General features: G+C 54.2%; 2 protein-coding genes, 1 long non-coding RNA gene and 1 other non-coding gene across 7 annotated transcripts in view; 2 read left to right on the forward strand and 2 right to left on the reverse strand.

The window, feature by feature from the left end:
- The window catches only part of LOC100381487 (uncharacterized), a 35,066-nt gene extending 17,812 nt beyond the window's left edge, over positions 1 to 17,254 (forward strand). For 2 of the 4 annotated variants that reach the window (XR_002266963.2, NM_001361434.1), the window contains 2 exons: positions 16,157 to 16,313; positions 16,710 to 17,230. Coding sequence is in view for 2 of the 4 variants with exons in the window: in NM_001361434.1 (NP_001348363.1) it covers positions 16,157 to 16,313; positions 16,710 to 16,880 (328 nt within the window). In the remaining 2 variants the exon portion in view is untranslated. Of the gene's footprint in view, positions 1 to 16,156; positions 16,314 to 16,709 lie in introns of all 4 variants that reach the window. The other 2 variants (XR_004855981.1, XM_008670029.4) reach the window with 2 other exon arrangements.
- Positions 17,255 to 17,346: 92 nt separating this feature from the next.
- On the reverse strand, positions 17,347 to 19,388 carry LOC109943969 (uncharacterized). Its single transcript, XR_002267099.1, has 2 exons — positions 19,149 to 19,388; positions 17,347 to 18,889 (listed from the first exon to the last, which is right to left on the reverse strand). It is a non-coding gene; the product is annotated as an uncharacterized lncRNA (long non-coding RNA).
- On the reverse strand, positions 19,177 to 19,300 carry MIR171h (microRNA MIR171h). The gene has a single exon (NR_121102.1). It is a non-coding gene; the product is annotated as a microRNA MIR171h (primary transcript).
- Positions 19,389 to 19,784: 396 nt separating the features above from the next.
- Positions 19,785 to 22,193, forward strand: LOC118476223 (uncharacterized; the record flags this gene model as incomplete). Its single annotated transcript, XM_035965046.1, has 4 exons — positions 19,785 to 20,045; positions 21,426 to 21,724; positions 21,932 to 22,040; positions 22,092 to 22,193. Coding segments are annotated over exons 1-4 (771 nt in total), but the record flags the coding sequence as incomplete, so codon positions are not given.
- Between the last annotated feature and the right edge of the window lie 1,206 nt (positions 22,194 to 23,399).

Genomic DNA, 23,399 nt, shown 5'->3' on the forward strand with positions numbered 1-23,399 from the left:
ACGGGGCCGCGCGTGGCGCAGGCGGGGTCGACGGGGCCGCGCGTGGCGCAGGCGGGGTCGACGGGGCCGCGCGTGGCGCAGGCGGGATCGCCGGGGCCGTGCGTGGTGCAGGCAGGACCGACGGGGCCGCGCGTGGCGCAGGCGGGGTCGACGGGGCCGCGCGTGGCGCAGGCGGGGTCGACGGGGCCGCGCGTGGCGCAGGCGGGGTCGACGGGGCCGCGCGTGGCGCAGGCGGGGTCGACGGGGCCGCGCGTGGCGCGGAAGAGGTCGTGGGGGCCGCACGAGGAGCAGGTAACGACGCAAGACGGGGAGCCGAAGGTGGGGAAGGAAGCGGATCGGACTCGAGGAGGGAGTCAAGATCGGTGGGTGGGGTGGAGCCAGCAAGGGGAAATACATCTTCGTCAAAGACGACATGGCGAGAGATGATGATGCGGTGGGAGGTGAGGTCCAGACACCGGTACCCCTTGTGGTCAGGGGAGTAGCCAAGGAATAGACAGCGGGTGGAGCGAGGAGAAAGCTTATGTGGAGCGGTAGCGGAAGTGTTAGGGTAGCAGGCACAGCCGAACACGCGAAGGTGGTCATAGGAAGGGGCTGTGCCGTAAAGGGCGAAGTGGGGGGTAGGGTGGCGTACCGCCTTCGAGGGAAGACGGTTGAGGAGGTGGGTGGCAGTATGCAGGGCCTCTGCCCAGTAGCTGGCAGGGAGAGACGCCTGGAAGAGGAGACAGCGGAGCATGTTAGTGGTGGTGCGGATCATGCGTTCGGCTCGGCCGTTCTGGGCAGAAGTGTAGGGGCACGAGAGACGCAACTGGACGCCATGAGTGAGGAAGAAGGAGCGAGAGGCGTTGTTATCGAACTCGCGGCCATTGTCACACTGCAGAGCACGGACCGGGCGGCGAAACTGAGTGGATACCCAGGTGAAGAAGTGTGTGAGGGTGGTGAATGTGTCTGACTTCAACCGAAGCGGGAAGGTCCAGAGAAAATGGGAAAAATCATCCAAAATCACCAGGTAATATTTATAACCAGAAAGACTGAGTACAGGGGAGGTCCAAAGGTCACAATGAACCAGATCAAAAGCCTGCTCAGCCCGAGAAGAAGAAGTAGTAAATGGGAGACGAGTATGTCGGCCTAACTGACAAGCATGACAGAGACCCTCAAAATGTCCCCTACTACATGAAAGATCGAGACTACTGGTAATCTTGGTCATGACGTCGGGTCCAGGATGGCCGAGACGTCGATGCCATGTGGTGGAGGAGGTGGTGGAGACCAAGGCAGGAGGTGGAGACACGCCGGCGGTGGAGGGCTGGAGCGTGTAGAGAGGCCCCGAGCTGTCACAGCGGGCGAGAAGGGTCCTGGTGGCCAGATCCTTCACAGAAAAACCAGAGGGGTCAAACTCAATGGAACAGGAGTTGTCAGTAGTGAATCGACGAACAGAAAGAAGATTGTGGGTGATGTGGGGAGCTACGAGAACATCGTTGAGGTAAAACGGCCCAGGGAGAACCGAGGCACCTACTGAGGTGACTGGCAGAGTGGAACCGTTTCCAACGACGATCGAGGATGGGTGAGAGGGGAGTGGGGAATGAGAGCGAGAGAGCGTGCCTGCCGTGGGGGTGGTGTGGTACGAGGCACCGGAGTCGATCACCCAGTCGGAGGGGGGTGGGGTCATCGCCATGGTGCTGAAGGCAGCAGCGAGGGAGGTGCTGTCCCAACCACCAGCCGGCGGGGACCAAGGCGTCGAGGTGTGGGTCCCCGGGGGCAGGAGCGTGGGCGGAGCCTGGGGCACGACGGGAACACCATAAGGAGGTGCGCCGTAGTGAGGTGTAGTCAGGAGGGCGGGCGCCGGAGGACGGGGGGCACTCGGTGCCTGGCCCGGCCACATGGCGATGGTCCCGGTCCAGGGGTTGTAGAAGGACGGCCACGCGTGGCCGCCACCCCGGCCGGAGGGACCACCACGAGAGGAGCCGCCGCTCCCACGGCCGCCCTTGAGGGAGCGACGACCCCCGTCGGTCGTAGAAGTCGGACGAGGGGCCGCCGGGACGGCAGGAGGGGGGCGGGTGGGAGCCCCGGTCGACGGAGGCCGGGTGGCCTGGCCCCCCGAGGGCGGCTGACCACTGGTGGGAGCGCTGTAGAGGGCCGAGGCAGGAGTGGGTGCCTCATTCGCCATGGTGAGCTCCTCGAGGAGAAGCTCGTTCCGCACGGCGTGGAAGGTGGGGAAGGGCACGCTCCTCTTGATGAGAGCCTTCAGGTGGCCGTAGCGGGGGCTGAGGCCACGCAGGAGGTTCAGCACCAGGGTACGATCGGCAACTGGCTCGCCGAGATCGCGGAGAGAGTCAGCCAGACCCTTCATCTGGCGGCAGTATTCTCCCACGGAGAGGTCTCCCTGAGAGAACAGGTGGAACTGGGCGTCGAGGTGGAGCGCCCGCGCATCCCGATTCCCGAGGAACTGGTCCTCGAGAGCGAGCCACGCCTGGCGAGCAGTGTCCGCCTGATCGCGGATGATGTCCTGCAGCTCAACGGTGATGGTGCCGTGGAGCCACGAGAGGACAACGCTGTCCATGAGGCACCAGGAGCGAGGCGGTGGGGCGTCGTGATCGACGAGGACGTGATCGTCGAGGACGAACCGCCGCAGCGTGAGGAGGACCTGTCCGCGCCAGCGGGGGTAGTGGGAAGACGCCGGATCCAACACCACGGACACGAGGGCCCGGATGTTGTGCAGACCAGCGGCCTGAGCGTGAAGAGCAGCGATGAGGTCGGCGTCGAGGTCGGAGTCGCGGGGGTCCTCCGGGGGTTCCACAGGGGCGACCGGCGGGCGACCGAGGAGGCGCTGCGTAGTGGTCATCTGGGTGGTCAGAGCGGCACCCAGAGCACGCTCTCGCTCCAGAGCGAGGGAGGCGGCGCGCTCGCGCTCCCGCGAGGCCGTCACAGCGGCCTGGATCTCCGCGAGGGTGTCGACGAGCGGGGAGGCGACGGTGGGAAGTGCAGAGGGCGTGACGGCGTGGCTCCAGGTGGGTGAAGTGAGGGTGGGAAACCCCGGCGGAGATCCGCGGCGCAGGGTCAGCGGGGAGGTGGCAGGAAGCGGCGCAAGGCCGGTGATGTAGGGGGCCCCTCCAGGGGCGGGCGCGCTGCTGATCGCAGCGGGGGTGATGGGGCCGGTGGCGGCAGAGGTGGTGCCGTCCATGGCAGCGACGGCTGGAGGAAGTCACGACAAGGAAAGAAGCCGGGTCGGGGAGGGAGCGAGGTAGGGAAGCCTGCCTGAAGAACAACACCGGAGGGAGCAGTGGAGGTGAGCGGCTGCTCCCTGCTGCGTCCAGAAACAGAGGAGGTCGCGGCCTGGAGCGGTGGTCGCGGCAGAGGGAGGCGCGGCCTCGGACGAAGGGACGTCCGCGGCCGGGGCGGGGCGTCGGAGGCGCGGCACCGGGAGGGCGCGGAGCCGGGGCGGGTGCCCGCGCGCGGCCTGGACCGGTGGTCGCGGCAGAGGGAGGCGGCCGCGCAGGGGCGGCGGCCCTGTGAGCGGCGGGCGCGCACAGACGGGAGCGGCGACCCAGGGGAGGGCGGCGCGCCGGGGAGAGGGGAGGGAGGCCGGCGGCCGGAGGTGGGTCAGGGGAGGGCGGCGGCTGGAGCCGGCGGCGCTGGCTGTGTGGAGGCCGGCGGCGGCTACAGTGGAGGGAAAGTCCCCTGGCGGCTGTGGCTGCTCGGGGAGAGGAAAAAAATACTAAACCTAGCTGATACCATGTTAGAATAGGAACCCATACCCTAATCAGGGGTTGGGAGTGGTATTAAATAGGGAGAGTAACTGGGCCAAGGCCCATTACACAGGGGTATAATGGTCATTACACAGGGAATAGCACAAACCCTAGACGGGTAGTCTAACACATACAAACACCCCCATCCCCACCCAGCCACCCACACTCTCACACACACAAACACCAACAGCCACACACACTAGGACCAAAGACAACTAGGACATTGCACCTAATCAGCTTCTAGGACAGGATATAGGGAGAGGCCCCTGGCGCCTGCCATGCTCCATAGTTGGGCGTCTTTGGCAAGGGTCAGAGCTGTAGCAACTATGTTGGAAGCCCATTAAACACAGTAACACACAATCATTATGATGCCGCCATATGGTCCATGTTCCAAGAATGATAAGAGAGTTCAAGGCTTTTCACACATCACCAGCTACAACATTTTCTATTCTTGCCCACCAATCCCACAAAGGTCAGGTGGCTGTGGGGCAAGGGTTGAGAGGCCTGCATGTTGCAGAATGTACAAAGAATAACACAAATATGTATTGAATGTTTCAGAGTATGTAAGTATTAGGATATGTATCTATCAGGATCAATCAGAGCCTGATTAGTGATTGATTGTAATCCCCTAGATTGGCTAGCTGCCTTGTATAGACTAGGATTACCTTCTATCTATAGCCTAGGTCTGTTTCCTTATACAGGGAATAGCCTTCCTTACATGTACCTTCCATGCATGCCTATTGGCTATATATAACAGGCTCCCCACCCTCAATGGGTGTGTGGTGATTCAATCCATTCTTCCCCTTTCTACATGGTATCAGCTCTCTAGATCCTGCGCCCATCTCCCTGCTGTGCGCAGCGCCAACTCCTCCCTGCTGCGCCGCACCTCCTACCCCCCTGGTCACCATGACCGACGCCACCACTCCTGCCCCCGCTGTGATTGTCGCCCCCTATGCGACGATCAATGTCAAGAACCACATCCCGGTGACTCTTGAATTGGCAAAACCCAACTTCAACCAGTGGGAACCATTCTTCACCTCCCTCTGTGGAAAATTCGCTCTCCTCTCGCATATCGACGGACTGCAGGAAGCCCATCCCACAGATCCTTCTTGGGGCATCGCCGATGCCTGCGTCCGCAGCTGGCTTCTCGGCTCGGCTGGGCCCGACGTCATCGGCCTCGCTGCGGCTCCAAACCAGACTGCGCGTGAGCTCTGGGTCGGCATCAAGCGCCTCTTCGAGGCCAACAAGGCTCCACGCGCCATCTTCCTAAGCCACGAGTTCCACTCGATGACTCAGGGCGACTCCTCCATCAATGACTATGCCCAGCGTATGAAGGCCACCGCCGACACGCTCCGTGATGTCGGCCGCACCATCACCGACGCGGAGCTCGTCCTCAACCTCCTCCGCGGCCTCAACCCACGTTTCGCCAGCACCGCCGACAATATTGCCGACTCCCACCCGCTGCCGGACTTCGCCACCACTCGCGAGAAGCTCGTGCTGAAGGAACTCCGCCTCGCCAATGAAGGCACGGTTGCGGCCCAGACGGCACTCCACGCATCGTGCGGTACCAACTGCCGCACCACCCCCACCACCAACGGCGGCGGCTCCACTGCCAGTAGACAGGGCGGTCACGACAGTGGCTCCAGCAGCGGCGGCAACCCAGGTGGTGGCGGCGGCCGCTGGAAGAAGAAGGGCAAGGGCGGCCCTCACTCTGGCGGTCCCAGGTTCCCAGCCACCCCCTGGTACTGCTTCCCCCCTTGGACCGCCGGGGTTCATCAGCAGCCCTGGCGCCCGCCGGCGCCAACCCCTGCCTGGCGCAGTCCTGGCATCCTCGGCCCCTACACTCAGGCTCAGGCGCACACTGTGCTCGCCCCTGTTCAGTCCCCCGACAACCCTGCTCCACCTATGGCAGCGCAGGGCGGTTGGGATCAGGCTGGCCTCATCGCCGCACTGAATCAGATGTCCCTCCAGTGGTCCTCCCCTTGGGTCCTCGACACTGGCGCCACAGCTCACATGTCCTCTTCGGCTGGTATACTCCTGTCCCATCTCCCCCTCCTTCATTCGGCATCACCGTTGGAAATGGCACCACCATACCCATCACCTGTCGTGGCACATCTACACTATCCTCCCCCACCTCTACCTATCGTCTTAACAATGTTCTTGTTGCTCCTACACTTGTGCGCAATCTTTTATCTGTTCGTCAATTCACTCGTGACAACTCTTGTTCAATTGAATTTGACGCTTATGGTTTTTCTGTCAAGGACAAACAGACGGGGCACGTGACTCTTCGCTGCAATAGTGGTGGCGACCTCTACACCTACCCCTCCACCACAACTCCCTCCTGCGGCCTCGCCACCACGTCGTCTTTGTGGCATCATCGCCTCGGCCATCCCGGTCCCTCCAGCCTCGCCAAACTTCGAAGCATGTCGGTCATTTCCTTCAATAAAAGCTCGCCATGCCTCTGCCATGCCTGTCAACTTGGCAAGCATGTGCGCCTTCCATTTAGTCACTCGACATCTGTTACTCATGCTCCGCTTGATTTACTTCACTGCGATGTATGGACATCTCCCGTGCTTAGCAATTCTGGGTTCAAGTATTACCTTATTATACTCGATGATTATTCCCATTACTGCTGGTCCTTCCCACTACGTCACAAATCTGAGGTGCACCGCCATATGATTGAATTCATTGCATACGCCCAGACCCAGTTTAGTACCACACCTAAATCCTTCCAAACCGATAATGGGACCGAGTTTGTCAACCGCGCCACCACTTCCTTCCTTGCTAGCCTCGGCATCACTCTCCGCCTTTCCTGCCCCTATACCTCACCACAAAACGGCAAGGCCGAACGCATGCTCCGCACTACCAACAACACCATCCGCACCATGCTGCTCCATGCGTCCATGCCACCTCCATACTGGGCTGAAGCCCTCACAACAACAACATACCTCCTCAATAGGCGCCCCTCCTCCTCCATACAAAACCAAATACCTTACCAAATTCTTCATGGCCTACTCCCTGATTACGCTTCCCTTCGCATCTTCGGATGCCTCTGCTATCCAAACCTCACTGCCACCTCCCCTCACAAACTCGCCCCTCGATCCACTCCTTGTGTCTTCCTCGGATACCCATCCTCTCACAAGGGCTATCGCTGCCTTGACATGTCCACTCGCCGCATCATTATCTCGCGCCATGTTATTTTTGATGAGTCCGTGTTCCCATTCTCGGCTGCACCATCGGCGGCCTCCATGCCGTCGTCACTTGATTTTCTGATGCAGGACCTCACCTCCTCGACGGCTCCTGCAAACACCCATCCGTCGCTCGCTGCCAGCAGCGAGGATGATCTCCCGATGTTCCTGGACCCGGCCATACTCCAGCTCGGCCCCCGGGTTCACCCTGCGGGGGGGGGGGGGGGGGGCGCACCTGGGCGGTCATGGGCACCAAGCAGGGCAGCCGGCGGCTCCCCCGACTGATGGTCCGCGCTTCGGCAACACCTACACCCGCCGCGCCCAGCCTCCAGCTGCACCGGTCACCGCAGCGGTGGCCCCTGTGGCTGCTGCACCTTCAGCGCCAACAGCAGCTGCACCAACTTCGCCACCAGCGGCTCCGGCAGCTCGGCTCCTCTCTACTGCAGCGAACCGGCCTGTGACACGCTCACAGACCGGCTCCCTTCGCACTGTCCAGCGCTTCGGCTTCTCCGCCTCCGTCGCCTCGCCAATCCCGGCGAACTATCGCAGTGCCCTGGCCGATCCAAATTGGCGTGCTGCGATGGCGGACGAGTACAAGGCATTGATCGACAACGGCACTTGGCGCCTCGTACCCCGGCCGCCTGGTGCGAACATTGTCACTGGCAAGTGGCTGTTCAAACACAAGCTCCACTCTGACGGCTCCCTCGCCCGGCACAAGGCGCGCTGGGTCGTTCGTGGCTTCTCCCAGGAGGAAGGCGTCGACTACGACGAAACATTCAGCCCGGTCGTCAAGCCGGCCACGATCCACACCGTCCTCAGCATTGCTGCGTCCCGAGACTGGCCCATTCGGCAGCTCGACGTGAAGAATGCCTTCCTCCACGGCAACCTCGAGGAGACTGTCTACTGCGAGCAGCCGAAAGGATTCGTCGACCCCGCTGCACCTAACTCTGTCTGTCTGTTGCAGAAGTCCCTGTATGGGCTTAAGCAGGCACCACGCGCTTGGAATCAGCGCTTCTCCAGCTTCATTCGCAGTATTGGCTTCACCACCTCCAAAACGGATGCCTCCTTGTTCATCTACAAGAATGGAGATGCCATGGCCTACCTCCTCTACGTCGACGACATCATCATCACTGCATCATCGCCGGCCCTTCTCCAGCACGTCACCTCCCGCCTATCGTCGGAATTTGCCATGACGGACCTCGGGGATCTTCACCACTTCCTCGGCATCTCGGTGACACGGGACAACAGTGGGCTGTTCCTCTCCCAGCGGCAGTACGCCGTTGATCTTCTCCAGCGCGCTGGCATGTCTGAATGCCACCCGACAGCTACTCCGGTGGATGCCCGGACCAAGTTGTCTGCCTCCGAGGGCGCTCCAGTCGCCAAACCCTCGGAGTACCGGAGCCTCGCTGGTGCTCTTCAGTACCTCACTCTGACCAGGCCGGACCTGGCCTATGCTGTCCAGCAAGTCTGCCTCTTCATGCACGACCCTCGCGAGCCGCATCTTGCGCTCATCAAGCGCATCCTGCGCTATGTCAAGGGCTCCCTGTCCGCAGGTCTGCACTTGGGACCTGGCGTCGTTGATCAGCTCACAGCCTACTCCGATGCCGACTGGGCCGGCTGTCCCGACACGCGTCGCTCCACCTCCGGCTTCTGCGTCTACCTCGGCGACAATCTGGTGTCATGGTCGTCCAAACGTCAGACGACTGTCTCTCGCTCCAGCGCCGAAGCAGAGTACCGTGCTGTGGCCCATGCGGTTGCTGAGTGCTGCTGGCTGCGTCAGCTTCTACATGAGCTGCACATCTTCATCCCCCGTGCGACCGTGGTCTACTGTGACAATGTGAGCGCTGTGTACATGGCAGCCAACCCAGTCCATCACCGCCGCACGAAGCACATCGAAATCGACATCCACTTCGTCCGGGAGAAGGTAGCTTTGGGGCAGTTCCGTGTTCTTCATGTTCCGTCCACACACCAGTTCGCCGACATCATGACCAAGGGACTGCCCGTACAACTCTTCACTGAATTTCGGAACAGTCTTTGCGTCCGTGATCCTCCCGCTCAGACTGCGGGCGGGTATTAGGATATGTGTCTATCAGGATCAATCAGAGCCTGATTAGTGATTGATTGTAATCCCCTAGATTGGCTAGCTGCCTTGTATAGACTAGGATTACCTTCTATCTATAGCCTAGGTCTGTTTCCTTATACAGGGAATAGCCTTCCTTACATGTACCTTCCATGCATGCCTATTGGCTATATATAACAGGCTCCCCACCCTCAATGGGTGTGTGGTGATTCAATCCATTCTTCCCCTTTCTACAGTAAGTAGCAGCGTATGATGTGGTTTGGTCCTTCTGGGACGTGTGCGCAGGGGAGAATAGAGCAACATAGAGGATTGTGGGAGAGAACACGGAGAATACAGTGGATGAACAGAGGAGTCGCTTTGTCGTGAGACTTCGTCAGGGTGCCGAAGGAATCACCCTCTTGGGAGTTTCTTATTTCTTCAGTCATTCAGTGGTTCTCCCTGTTGCATCCTGAGAAATGCGCCAATGACTCAAATGGAAAGCCAACTAACCAATCTAAACAAACTAGAAAACAACAAACTGGCTCACAATAGGAAGCAACAATCTGACTCCTAAATAGACTATTTGAGGATGCCCCTTTCTCTAAACTTATATGATTGCCAAACCTTAGCTACTTTTGTTGTTATTTTCTTCTTGGTTTGGTTGTCCTGCCTGGTTGTGCCTTCTCTGGTATTGGCGTCCATAGAAAGAGTCCATAACATTTCCCCCTGCCTCAACAAACAGCTCGTCCATGAGTTGTACATCTAGAAATCTTCACATAAATTCTTCTATTTGTTCCTATGAGGAATCTATAACTGGCTTGCATACCCAATGCACCAAAACTTCCCACACTTCACGATTCGGTCCTACTTTAATCACTTCAGGGGCAGGGCTGACACGGCCATGTAATATCTCAGGTAAAGGATTGATTACCTCAGGAGCCTCTCCTTCGTACTTATTTAGCAACGCCACATCGAAAACTTCATGAATGCGAGCCTTTGAGGGCAGCTGTAGTCGATAAGAAACTTCACCAATCCTTTCAAGCACTTTATATAGGCCATAAAACTTAGGACTCAACTTGGAGTGAGCACTCCCCATTAGCGCATGTGGTCGCCAGTTCCTCAGTCGTCAACCATTTTAAAGTGTGGCTTGGCCAGTGTGGGAATGACAGCAGCAAGTCTGCTTATTCGACTTTTTTCGAGGGTTCTATTAAATTTGGACCATGGAGGAAAATATGGAAAAGTAGGGCTCCGTTGTGGTGTAAATTCTTCTTATGGCTGGCCAAAAATAACCGCTGTTGGACAGCGGATCGTCTCGCTAAGCGTGGCCTCCGTCACCCGGTAGTCTGTCCTTTTTGTGATCAAGCAGCTGAAACTATTCAACATATCTTGATATGTTGTGTTTTTTCCAAACAAATATGGTTTTCCATTTTTCAGCCCTTGGGCCAGGCTGCCATTACATCTACAGTTCAGTACCATTCGGCCGTTGCGCCCAACATGTGAAGAGCCTTGACCCAAACCTTCTCCTTAGTGAGTGTATACATACCATGAAAGTAGTTTTCACACTTCAGCCAGGATGGCATGTCGATGAGGGCTGATCTCGTTGCGGAAGCCCTGGTAGAAGAAGCCATCGCCACCGCCACAACCACCACCTAGAACACGACCGCTGCCTTTGCCGCCACCATAGGGGAGGGGATCAGTCTGAGGCGTCTCATATGTAGAATCATTTGTGGGTCGCTTGTCTAGTCTGCCAACCTACAATCATGGGTAGCCATCTGATTGTTGAGGATTGTAAGTTGCGCGGGGATCTGGTCCAATTTTGCCTTGTCAGAAGTCGTCGTCGACGACGCTAGACATGATTGTCGATGCGTCGATTATCCCTGATACCAATTGATGTGTTTTGGTCCTTCTTGTGGGAAACCCTAACCCCGTCTTAGGGATGGGTGATGTATTAATAGACGAGTTAAGTGGGTGTGGCCCATTACATAGGGGTGAGAGAGTAATTACACGGGGAGAACCCCAAACCCTAAGGGCTTGTTCGGTTATTTTCAATCCATATGGATTGGAGGGGATTGATACGGATTGGGAGAGATTTTGACTTACTAGGGATTGAAACCCCCTCAATCCCCCTCAATCCATATGTATTCTAACACCCGCACAGTTGCAACTCCATCTTGTACAGATGTTGAGACTGGATCGAAAGTCTAAGAATACACTCGACGGTAACGCCTCGGTGAAGATGTCGGCGAACTGTAGCATGGTGGGGACGCTGAGAACCCGAACGTCACCGGCAGCGACACACTCGCGGACGAAGTGCAGGTCGATCTCCACGTGCTTCATGCACTGATGCTGCGCGGGATTGGTGAAGAGTTAGACCGCGCTGACATTGTCGAAGTAGACGAGGGTGACGCGCTGAAGGTGGCTGTGGAGCTCGTGGAGAAGCTGGTGCAACCAGGAGGCCTCAGCCACGCCGTTGGCCACGACGCGGTACTCGGCGCTAGAGCGGGATATGACGGGCTACCGCTTGGCGGCCTAGGAGGCGAGGTTGGCGCCCAGGAACACGACATAACCAGAGGTGGAACGACGCGTGTCGGGGTAGCCAGCCCAGTCAGCGTCGGTGTAGACGGACGAGCTCTGACGTCGGGGATGGTCAGAGGAGGAGTTCGTAGTCAAGGGAGTCGTAGAGGTAGCGCAGGACCCGCTTGAGGGCGGTGAGGTGGGGCTCCCGCGGGGTGTGCATATGCAGGCACACCTGCTGGATGACGTAGGTGATGTCGGGCCTGGAGAAGGTGAGGTACTGGAGCGCCCCGGTGAAGCTCCGGTAGGACGTCATGTCGGCGGCCGGGGGCTCGTCGTCCTCATAGAGCTTCGCCTGACTATCGACAGGTGTAGAGCAGGGCTTGCAGTCGGACATGCCAGCCCGCTCCAGAATGTCGATGACGCTCGGCGGTGATGCCGAGGAAGTGGAGGGGCCCTAGGTCCTTTATCGCGAACTCCCGCTGAAGGGCGACGATCTTGCGCTGTAGAAGGTCGGTGGTGGATGTCGTGAGCACAATGTTGTCGACGTAGAGCAGGAGGTAGACGGTGTCGTCGCCGCGCCAGTTGATGAACAGGGAGGTGTTCGACTTGGCCTCGACGAAGCCGATGGAGGCCAAGTAAGAGGCAAAGCGACTGTACCATGCCCCAGGCGCTTGCTTTAGGCTGTATAAGGAGCGGTTTAGCCGACAGACCAGGTCCAGACGAGAGGCGTCGACGAATCCGGTGGGCTGGCTACAGTAGACAGTCTCTGTTAGAGTGCCTTGGAGGAAGGCATTCTTGACGTTGAGTTGAGGGATCGCCCAATCCCGGGAAAGGGCGAGAAATAGGACGACGCGAACGGTGGTGAACTTGACGACAAGGTTGAATGTCTCGTCGTAGTCCACTCTAGGGCGCTGGGTGAAGCCCTGAAGGACCCAACGAGCCTTGTAGCGGTCGAGGGAGCCGTCCGATGTCAGCTTGTGGTGAAAGAGCCAATTGCCGGTTACCACGTTGGTGCCTGGTGGACACGACACCATGTCCCAAGTGTAGTTGGCCAGCAGGGCCGCGTACTTCTACATAGCGCGACACCATTTTAGGTTTTAGGTCGGCGAGGGCGGCGTGAACGGAGGAGGGCACCGGGGCGGCCCAGAGGAGCGGTAGTCGTATCAGCTGCCAGGATCAGCCGGTCGACAGGGCAAAGAACACCGGCGTCGCGACGTGTCACCATCGGGTGGACATGCCCGGGGTTACGGTAGATGGCGACCGGGTGGTACCTAGGCGGCTCGTAGCAGGCATCGGGACGTCGGACGACGACTGGGTCAGCGAAGCGAGTTGCGCTCAGCGACGGGCCTGGGTCAGCGGGCGCCGAGGGAGTGGCGCGCCTACGACATTGGTAGATGAGTGCGGGGTCGGCATTCGTCGACGGGGTCGCGAATGGCGCGGGCAGGGTCGACAGGGCCGCGCGAGGCACCAGAAGGGGCGCGAGCGGAGGCGTCGAGGCTACACGAGGTGTGGGCAACAACGCAAGGTGAGCAGCTGGGGAGGAGGGGGAACCGGATCGGACTCAAGGAGGGAGTCGAGATCGATGGGTGGGGAGGAGCCTGCAAGGGGAAACACATCTTCGTCGAAGACGACGTGACGTGAGATGATGATGATGCGATGGGAGACGAGGTCGAGGCAACGATACTCGTTGTGGTCAGGGAAGTAGCCAAGGAAGAGACACTGAGTGGAGCGAGGAGATAGCTTATGGGGAGCGGTGGCGGAAGTGTTAGGATAGGATGCACAATCGAACATGCGAAGGTGGTCATAGGAGGGAGTTGTGTCGTACAAGGCAAAGTGGGGAGTAGGGTGGCTCACTGCCTTCGAGGGAAGACGGACGAGGTGTGTGGCGATGTGTAGGGCCTTTGCCCAGTAGCTGCTAGGGAGAGACGTCTGGAAGAGAAGGCAACAAATCATATTGGTGGTGGTGCGAATCATGCGTTTGGCCCGACCGTTTTGGGCAGAGGTGTAAGGACACACGAGACGCAACTGGACGCCATGAGTGAGAGAAAGAACGGGAGGCGTGGTTGTCGAACTCGCGGCCATTGACACACTGCAGGGCCCGTACCGGGCGGTGAAACTAGGTGGATACCCAGGCGAAGAAGTGTGTGAGGGTGGTGAACGTGTCAGACTTCAACCGAAGAGGAAAAGTCCAAAGAAAATTGGAAAAATCATCCAAAATCACCAAATAGTAGTTATAACCAGATAGGTTGAGTACATGGGAGGTCCAGGGATCAGAATGAACCAGATCAAAAGCCTGCCTAGCCCGAGATGTAGTAAATGGGAGACGAGTATGTCGACCTAACTGACAAGCATGACAGAGACCCTCAAAATGCCCCATACTACATGAAAGATCTAAACTGCTGATAAGTTTGGTCATGACATCGAGTCCTAGATGGTCACGCCGACGAGACGGGAGGTGGAGACGTGCCTGTGGTGGAAGGCCGAAGTGTGTAGAGTGGCCCTGCGCTGTCACAGAGGGCGAGAGGGGTCCTGGTGGCCAGATCCTTCACAGAAAAACCAGAGGGGTCAAACACAATGGAACAAGAGTTGTCGGTGGTGAACCGACGAACAGAAAGAAGATTATGGGTGATGTGTGGGGCTATGAGAACGTCATTGAAGTAGAATGGCCCAGGGAGAACCGAGGCATCTACTGAGGTGATCGTCAGAGTGGAACCGTTTCCAACGACGATCGAGGAGGGATGGGAGGAATGAGGGGGTGGGAGCGAGAGAGCGTGCCTGCAGTGGGGGTGGTGTGGTAGGAAGCACCGGAGTCGATGACCCAGTCTGATGAGGGTGGGGCCATCGCTATGGTGCTGAAAGCAACGGCGAGGGTGGCATGGTCCTATAGCTCGACGCTGATGGTGCCGTGGAGCCACGTGAGCACCACAGTGCCCATCAGGCACCCGGATGGAGACGACGGGGAGACGAGGTCAACAAGGACATGGTCGGCGAGGGCATACCGTCGAAGTGTGAGAACTTGCCCTCGCCAACGAGGGTAGTGGGAGGACGTTGGGTCCGACACGAGGGACCGGATGTTGTGCAGCTCGACAGCCTGAGCTTAGAGAGCGGCGATGTGGTCGGCGTCGAGTCCAGAGCCGGAAGGACCGGAGGCGCCGCCTGGGCAACTGGAAGGTGGCCAAGGATGAGGTGTTGCGCGGTCAGGGCGGCGCCCATGGCACGCTCGCGCTCCTGCGAGACAGCCACAACGACCTGTGTGGCGATAGCTGCGACCAACACGGGATCAACGGAGGGGGGCATCGACACGGGAGCAGTGAGGGTGAAGCCCGGCGGGGGTCGACGAGAGTGAGGCTGTGCGGGTGAGAGGGCTCCAGGGAGAGGACCAAGGTCGTCGATGAAGGCAGTGTCATCCCCGACGAGTGTGCTGGTGCGTTGGGGTGCTGCGGTTGCACTGGGACGGAGCCGGAGACCGCCGGAGGAGGGGAAGCCGAGCAGCGCGGCTTGCGAGGCAGCATCGATGGCCGACCGGCAGAGCAGGCTCGCTGCAGCGGCGCTGGCGGCCAGACCCGTAGCTCTATCACCGGTGGCGGCCAGAGGGGCAGTCAGGGCCGCGCTGGACGGAGCGGGGCCGGATAGGGCCGCGGCAGTGGCAGTGGCTGGGTCCATGAGAGGTCGACGGCAGGATCTAGCGGTTGGGGGTGGGGGATCTGACGGCGGCTGGGGAGGTCGACGGCGGGCAGGTGGAGGCCTGCGGGCGGCGGCAAAAAGATGGGGGAGGAGAGGCTGTGGCTGGGGACGCCGGCAGGCCGCGGTGTGGCACCGACGGCGGCTGCTGGTGCAGCGACTGGGTGGGGAGGGGAGAGATAAAAACTAACCTAGCTCTATACCCCATGTGGGAAACCCTAATCCTGTCTTAGGGATGAGTGATGTATTAATAAACTTGAGTTAACTGGGCCTGGCCCATTACATGGGGGGTGAGAGATTAATTACACATGGAGAACCCCAATCCCTAAACGGGGTTATGACACTTCTAGGAGGTGTCCGTAGGGGAGAATAGAGCAGAGAGGATTGTGCAAGAGAACGCAAATAACATGTGGATGACCAGAGTGTCAGATTCCTTCATCAGTCGCTCTAGTGTGAGACTTCATCAGGGTGTTGTAGGAATCACTACTCTTAGGAGATTTTTATTTCTTTGGTGTTGTCCCTATTACAATTGGTTGGACAACTTAATATTACTGGATGGAGTATGCTTTACAACGTGCCAATTGTTACTTGATCAGTCGATGTGTTCTTTTTTTTTAACTTAGCGAAAGGGTCTCTAGCTAAGTTGGTTAGGTGGTCTGAGTAGCACTCCTCAGGTCTTGAGTTTGACTCTGTGGGAGCGAATTTCTGGCTGGAGTTAAAAAATTCCTTTCGTATGTTCCACGCCAAAGCACAGGTCTAGGGCCCGGTCGTGGTCATAGTCATTGTCACATGGGCTACGGTGCCACCGTGTATGAGTGAGGCAGGTGTTTGGGGGTTTTCTGGACCTACATGAGGTCTTCTTAAATGCAATCGCGTGGGTGCGGTCTCCCCCGCAGGTCCAGTTTTTTTTCGTTTTTAACTTATCATGACAATATGTGTTCGTTTATAACTGATCATAACATGTTTTTCAGATGTTTCTTATCTGATGAGTCAAAACAAGTTGCTACGATAATCAAGAGCATGCTGCAGCTGGCTTTGGAGTTACGATCATGCTTTCAGAGTGGTGACACTTGTGATTTATCAGTAAATCAACTCAGTAATTTGCAATACCTTATAAACTTCTCTCAGGTATTCTCCCAGTTTCATACAAGCTATGTAATTTGATTTCTGCCTTGATTCAGCCTTCCAACTCCAGCTGCAAATTGAAAAGCGTCCAGCCAATGATATGTGTAGCCTTTCAACTCCAGCCGATAACTTAAGAAGTCATTGCCCTAAAATGCTGATATAGAACTAGCAGTTTGGCCATATTTGTCTGACAATGGAGAATCGCTTTGTTCTGTTACTCTGTGAAAACAGTTTGACACTTGGTCGCTAAGGTCCGCTAAATCTTTGTTGATTGTTTCACTGTTATCTGCTACGGTAGTTTAGAGGATTTCCATTTCCTCCAAATCTAACCTTGCTACAAGTATGATCTGCTAATAGGCTTTTTACCGCCCTTTGGTCACTGTATACTTTTCAATGCAGGTGGATGTAATTAGAACAAAGTTCGAGGATAACATCAAAGATCTCTATATTTTGCATTCGAAATCTTCAAAATATACGGAGCTTGGCCTTTCCCGTTTCTGGGGGTATCTGAACTACAATGAGTATCATTCTACGAAAGTCAGCAAAGATATGGACAACTTCTATTTTTGATAGGACATTGCAAGACTGAAGTAAGGTTTGCCTTTATATTTGGGCAATAGCTCACTGGCCACCGGGACTAGCTTACCTTTTGAGGTACACACTGCTGAGTGGTGAGAGTTCTTGTAGATATACGCTGGTTTGATCAAATTGGCCCTTGTATTGGTTTTTGGCGAACTTAAGAGAACTATTGTTCAGACATGCCATATACTTGGAGATGCATGTATGTCCTAATGGTGTATCCCAGTTTTACGATCAAAATGGGAAATCATGTGTAGTTCTGGAAAGGTGGGAACTTTGTATAGCCAATGTTGATATTGATTGTTGACACGTTACAATTGGTAAATGGAAGGTGAATGATTGCTCTCTGGCCTCATTTATTCTTATATGCTTGTACTCCACTATCCTCAAATATAATGAGCTTTCAGTTGCTCTAAGTCACAAACCATCCTAAAAAAACTGTAGAAAAGAACGGTAATATCCACGATATCAATTGAGTATCATTAGATGCATTACGAAATTTACAGTCATAATTTATCTATTTGATGTGGTAGGTGGTAATATTTTTCAAACTTGGTTAGACTTAAACAACGAATGATCTCTTATGATTCATTTCAGGGCCGAGGGATGGCACTGCTCGCACTCCGCCACCACACGACTAGGACAACATACCCTTTTAATCTAATCGCAGGAAAGCTGCATCTCTCTCTGAAAAATCACTCCGATGTCGATCAGGAAAACACAGAAAACAACAGCCGCTGACAGAAGCTGCTGCCACCAAACTGCATTTTCTGTCACCCCATCAACCGAGCCTATCGCATATAGCGTGTAGCATTAGACATGTCATGTCAATATGTCATCTTCCAAATGACCAAACACGAGAGCTAGCCCAAGCTGGGTACCACGAAACGCAATTTCAATTTGTAATGACCAGCGCGCACGGCGTGTTAGGGACAGGCGGACGTCCCTCTCGGATGAACAGGCCGGTGTGACGCGCGACGAAGCTCAGGGGGGTGCACCGCACATGCGCAGACCTGCCTGCCAACGAATGGCATCCGTTTCCTTCTCTCTCTCGCCGATTCGTCCAGCCGTATATGTAACGCTAACAATATATATCTGCAAGACTACAAGTTGCCATTGCCTAGCACGGGCTTTGATTGACACACTAGCTAGGCTCCAAAAGGGCATCCCATGTAGTAGCTTCGCAAAGTGTTATTGGATCACGGGGAAGTTTAGTTATGTTTTTCCAACTACAGCTGGATAAAGTTAGCTTGGCGTCATCTATATTTAGTTGAGTTTTGACTAAGCTATATAAAGGCAGCAGAAGTCGTCTGTAATTTTTACTCTGCATATAGAAGTAAGCAGGAATATATGCGCCTCCTTAATTTTATACTCCGCAGTTTAGTAGTATTACTCAGGGTTAAACTGCAACCAAGCTACATGGGCCTACGCAATGAATTGGTTCCAGAGCAGGTAGCCAGGTACCACGACACTAGCTTGTATGGTGCAAAACTGATTTGGACTTTCAAGTCTTCAACAACTTTCTCTCCCAATCTCTAGATCTGATCGTGCAGCGGATAGTGCAGCATCATGTGCCTATAAGCTGGATACAATCTAGCGCAGGCCAATGGTGGATTCTGGAAACTGTCAGCTCTGTGGGGATGAAATCACATGAGACTGCCATATGGACGCCTTTGTTACGACTTGTGGTCAGGAACTCGGGATAGACGCAAGGGGGGGAAATTGATACTATCATGTAAGCGAACACAACGTGACTGACTGAAGAAATTGGTGGCTCCGAAAACGAATATAATATGCAATGTTATAAACCAAAATGTCAATAGCTCTGCCATCGTCATTATCGGATTCACATAACATATACAGTATAGCCCTTTTACCATAAGCCGCAGCCCGCAGGGTTTTCAAGCTTCTTTCCCTAGATGAATATGTCTTCACTGCACATGATGCGAAGTTCGGTTGGCTTCGGATAATCAGCAAGCGTATTTACACAACAATACCTGCTGTGAGTAGTAGATGGATATAAACATGGGCGCTACCTGTTGCAGTGCTGCTAGAAATCCTAGTTTACAAGAGCATGCAATGCTAGCTTAGCTTAATGAAGTGTTATGGCTCCACGATGGGATCAGTCGCTTTTACTAGCAGACAGAGATCGAATAAACACAGATCAGAACCAAAATATCAGAAAGATCAGCCTAACCTTGTTCTACTGGCATGGCACGGGACTAATTAAGAACCATTCAGCATGATCAGAACCCTTACCGAGCCCGTAACGTCTCTGGACCTTCCTTGGGAATGAAGAGTACATGAGTGATATTGGTTCGGCTCACATCACATCCAAATCCAACGGCAAGACTCGATCGAAGAAGGACATGAGCCGAAACAATACCACGCCATGTCGTCTCCTTCCTCCCGCATCACCCTCCCCCGCCCGGCCGCCATAGCTAGCATAGAGCTCTGGGACTGTGTTCTCTGATGATGCGTGCCTAAAGCAGCTATTTAATAGGGACTGGGAGGCGCGGGCGCTGGCCCTGGCCCTGGTGAAGCCACGTTATTAGCATCGGTCCGCATGCACCCTTAATTTCCTTTCTACTACCGGTCCGCATCCAGACGTCGTTGGAGCGGTTGTTCTCCGATAGTACACTGTATTTGGGGTGGAGAGAGGGATAGGGGTTATGGTGTTGTCCATATTAAGGATTTTCCCTTTATTAAATAAAAAGAGAGAGAAGGGGGCCAGTCGGGTGGGCCGCTACAAGGCCCATCTGACCGAGCAGCCCACCGGCTGGCAGGCGGCTAAGGCATGAAGAGACCACGGCTTGGAGATCGTGGAGGACGAGCAGAGCAAAAATTTGCTTCCTGGCGGCGCTCTGCAGGTGGTTAAGGGCTCGCCCGAGATCCATGGCGCCCTCTGCTCAATCTCCTCGAGCCTGGCTTCTTAAGTATGGAGATTTTCTCCCTGCTGGGTATCTAGCCGAAAAATCCCAGCTCTCTGTTCCTATTTCTCCTCTCGATTCTAGTCACGGTTTGGATCGATTCCTTCGATTCTTGGTGTTCTGGTGTAAATCTTGCTGGTGGAAGGTGGAGGGAGCACTGCTTGTGCGCAGTGAGGTTCTCCTGCTCTCTGTTGTTCCATCTGTGCACCTGTGTGGTGCGCAGTCTGTACTGATTATTGTCCACCGTTGCCTGGTGCCTGGGCTCCCTGCTGCGCGGTGTTCGTCTTCTCGGGCTGGTGCCGTGGACGTCTCCTTCGGCTCCGGCAGCGGCTCTAGTATCTCCGTCAACCTCCCGCCGTGCAGGCCCGGACGTGGGCGGCGGAATTGGTTTTCTGGGACAGAACCTTGTGTTCGCTGAGCTGGTCTTCCCACGTAGACAATCTACGTGCTGTGAGTTATTCGTTGCCTCATTTTATTTACTGTTTAATTTTGTGCAATCTGCTAGTATTAAATACTTGGGTGTGATTGCACTGTTGTGGGCGGATTTGTGTGCTCGATGATGATAGCGGTGAAGTGAGACAGCGTGACAGTCTGGGTTTTAGTGTATTATCATTTTTATCATTGATATTATTTGTGCCTAATTAAATCTCTCTTTGTTGAGGCTGTTTACCTGTGTTAAATTCTGTTAATTTATTTAGTAGACAGCTCCTTTCTATCAGTATTTATATTTGATTATTAGGCTTATTACATCTGATCTAAAACCCTTATTTGGTAAGATACGACTGTCACGTTAGTCGAGGATCTCTAATCACCTCTTAGCGTTGGAGGGCTGTTTATTACAGCAACCCGCTATTTTGAGAGCAATAGTTTAAGATAAACAATTATGTTTATTTGTTTAATCTGCCTTCTTCATCTGCAAGCCATGTTTAATTATGAAATGGACCTGTGTAGCTATTTTACATGTTTACATGTCTTAGAATTGCTACTGTTCATTGCTGCTATAATTTCATATGGTATTTATCTGAGTTATATGATTGTTTTATTCGGAATTAAAATATTTAATATATTTAAATATGAAGGGAGCATGTCACTTATTTCTATAATATTACAACAATCCAGAAAACCAATCCGTATTATGGCCTCCAGTTCTGATGTCATTAAGCCTGAAGCGTTCGACGGCGCAAGCTTTAAGCGCTGGCAGATTAAGACTCGCATGTGGCTCACTGACCTAAAATTATTTTGGGTAGTGACGTCGGCTGTTCCCCAGGCTGCATCAGATGATTCTGATGATGCAGCGAAGGCCGCCGCACTAGCGGAGAAGGCTAAGTGGGACGAAGCCAATGAGGCATGCTTGTCTCGTCTGCTGAACGTCTTGTCGAACCGCTTATTTGATGTGTACTCTGGTTTTACCTCCGCCAAGGGTCTATGGACTGAACTTGAGAACGAGTTCTCTGAAGTTGACAATGGCAATGAGTCATTCACAACGGAAAACTACCTCAACTATAAAATGGTTGAGGGAAGGTCTGTTATGGAGCAGCTACAGGAGATTCAACTCCTTGTTAGGGACTTGGTCCAATATGGTTGCGTCCTACCAGACAGTTTTCAGGTGAATGCAATACTGGCAAAGCTCCCGCCTTCTTGGCGAGACTTTGTGACTTCACGCCGCCACAGGAAGAAGCAAATGACTCTCACTGAGTTGTCAGCTGCAATAAATGTGGAAGAGCGTGCAAGGTCCAGTAACAAGCCATCCCAGCAACTCCAGGCTCACGTTGTTGAGAAGGGTGGAGATAGAAAATTCCAGAAGAAGAAGAAGAACTCTCCACAGAAGAATATGAACCAACCTAAGTCCAAAAAGATGAAGAAGAAAAAGGAGGACTTTATCTGCTACGTTTGTGGTGTCTCCGGGTATACAGCTCGGAGATGCAAACTTAGGAAGGGAAAAGGTCCTCCACCTCAGCGCAAAGAAGGGAACGTGGTGGTTAACTCCACCCCAGGGTATGCACTTCAGGCCTTTATGGCAAGTCCATCAGATGACTGGTGGATGGATTCCGGTGCTACTGTTCATATTTGTGCTGATCGATCCATGTTCTCTTCATTCCAGGGATACAACAGCGCACCAGTCTTGATGGGAAATGGTGTTCCGGCAGCAGTTCGAGGTACTGGACAGGTCTACCTGAAGTTAACTTCAGGAAAGACGCTCGTGCTGAAGGACGTACTCTATGTGACCTCGATGAGCCGGAACCTCATTTCAGTGTCGCTGTTATGTCGACAGGGTCTCAAATTAGTGTTTGAGTCTAATAAAGTGGTCCTGTCTAAGTTTGGTACTTTTGTTGGAAAGTCATATGAGTCAGGCGGTTTGTTCCGTCTTTCTGTTTTGAACAATCATTCTTCTTACCATGTTAATGTGGTCTGTAATAACGATTCCATTAATAATATATGGCATTCCCGTTTGTGTCATGTGAATTTTGAGGCCATTAAGAGATTAAGTGACATGTCTTTAATTCCTGAATATAAACATGTTAAAGGTGTAAAATGTGGTATTTGTGTGCAAGCCAAGCAGCCTAGAAAACCGTTTCATACGGTTGAAGGCAGAAGTACCACTCCTTTAGAACTAATTCACTCAGATATCTGTGAGATGAATGGTATAATCACAAAAGGCGGTAAAAGATACTTTCTTACCTTGATAGATGATGCTACCAGGTTCTGTTATATTTACTTACTCAGAACTAAAGATGAGGCACTAGAACACTTTAAGATCTATAAGACTGAAGTTGAAAACCAGCTAGACAAGAAAATTAAAAGGTTACGGTCTGATAGAGGAGGTGAATACCTTTCCAACCATTTTGATGAGTAATGCAAAGAGTGTGGAATCATTCATGAAACCACTGCTCCATATTCACCTCAGTCAAATGGGGTAGCTGAAAGGAAGAACCGAACGGTGTGTGACTTAGCTAATGCTTTGTTGCAAAGTTCGGGGATGCCTGACATATGGTGGGACGAGGCAGTACTCACAGTATGCTATGTCCTGAACAGGGTGCCGCCTCGCAACCGTGAGGCCACACCCTATGAAGGATTTAAAGGAAGGAAGCCAGATCTTTCGCATCTTCGAACTTGGGGCTGCCTTGCAAAGGTGAATGTCCCGTTGCCGAAGAAGAGAAAGCTAGGCCCTAAGACCGTAGATTGTGTCTTCTTGGGTTATGCACATAACAGTGCAGCTTATAGATTTCTAGTGGTCCATTCCGAGACAAGCGAAATCGCTATAAATGTAATAATGGAGTCTCGGGATGTGACGTTCTTTGAGAGCATCTTCCCTATGCGGGATAAGGAAGTAGTAGCCCCAGACGGTCCATCTCGAACATATTCTCTGCCCTCGAGTGTCCATGACCAGACTCCAGATTTGAAGTTAAGGAGGAGTAAGAGACAAAGGACTGAAAAGTCTCTGGGTGATGATTATATTATTTATCTAGTGGATGAAGAACCACGCTCCCTCACAGAGGCATATACATCTCCGGATGCAGAGTACTGGAGGGAGGCTGTCCGTAGCGAGATGGATTCAATCATCTCGAACGGAACTTGGGAG

Source organism: Zea mays, chromosome 2 (genome assembly GCF_902167145.1).
Source record: "Zea mays cultivar B73 chromosome 2, Zm-B73-REFERENCE-NAM-5.0, whole genome shotgun sequence".
Lineage (NCBI taxonomy): Eukaryota > Viridiplantae > Streptophyta > Magnoliopsida > Poales > Poaceae > Zea > Zea mays.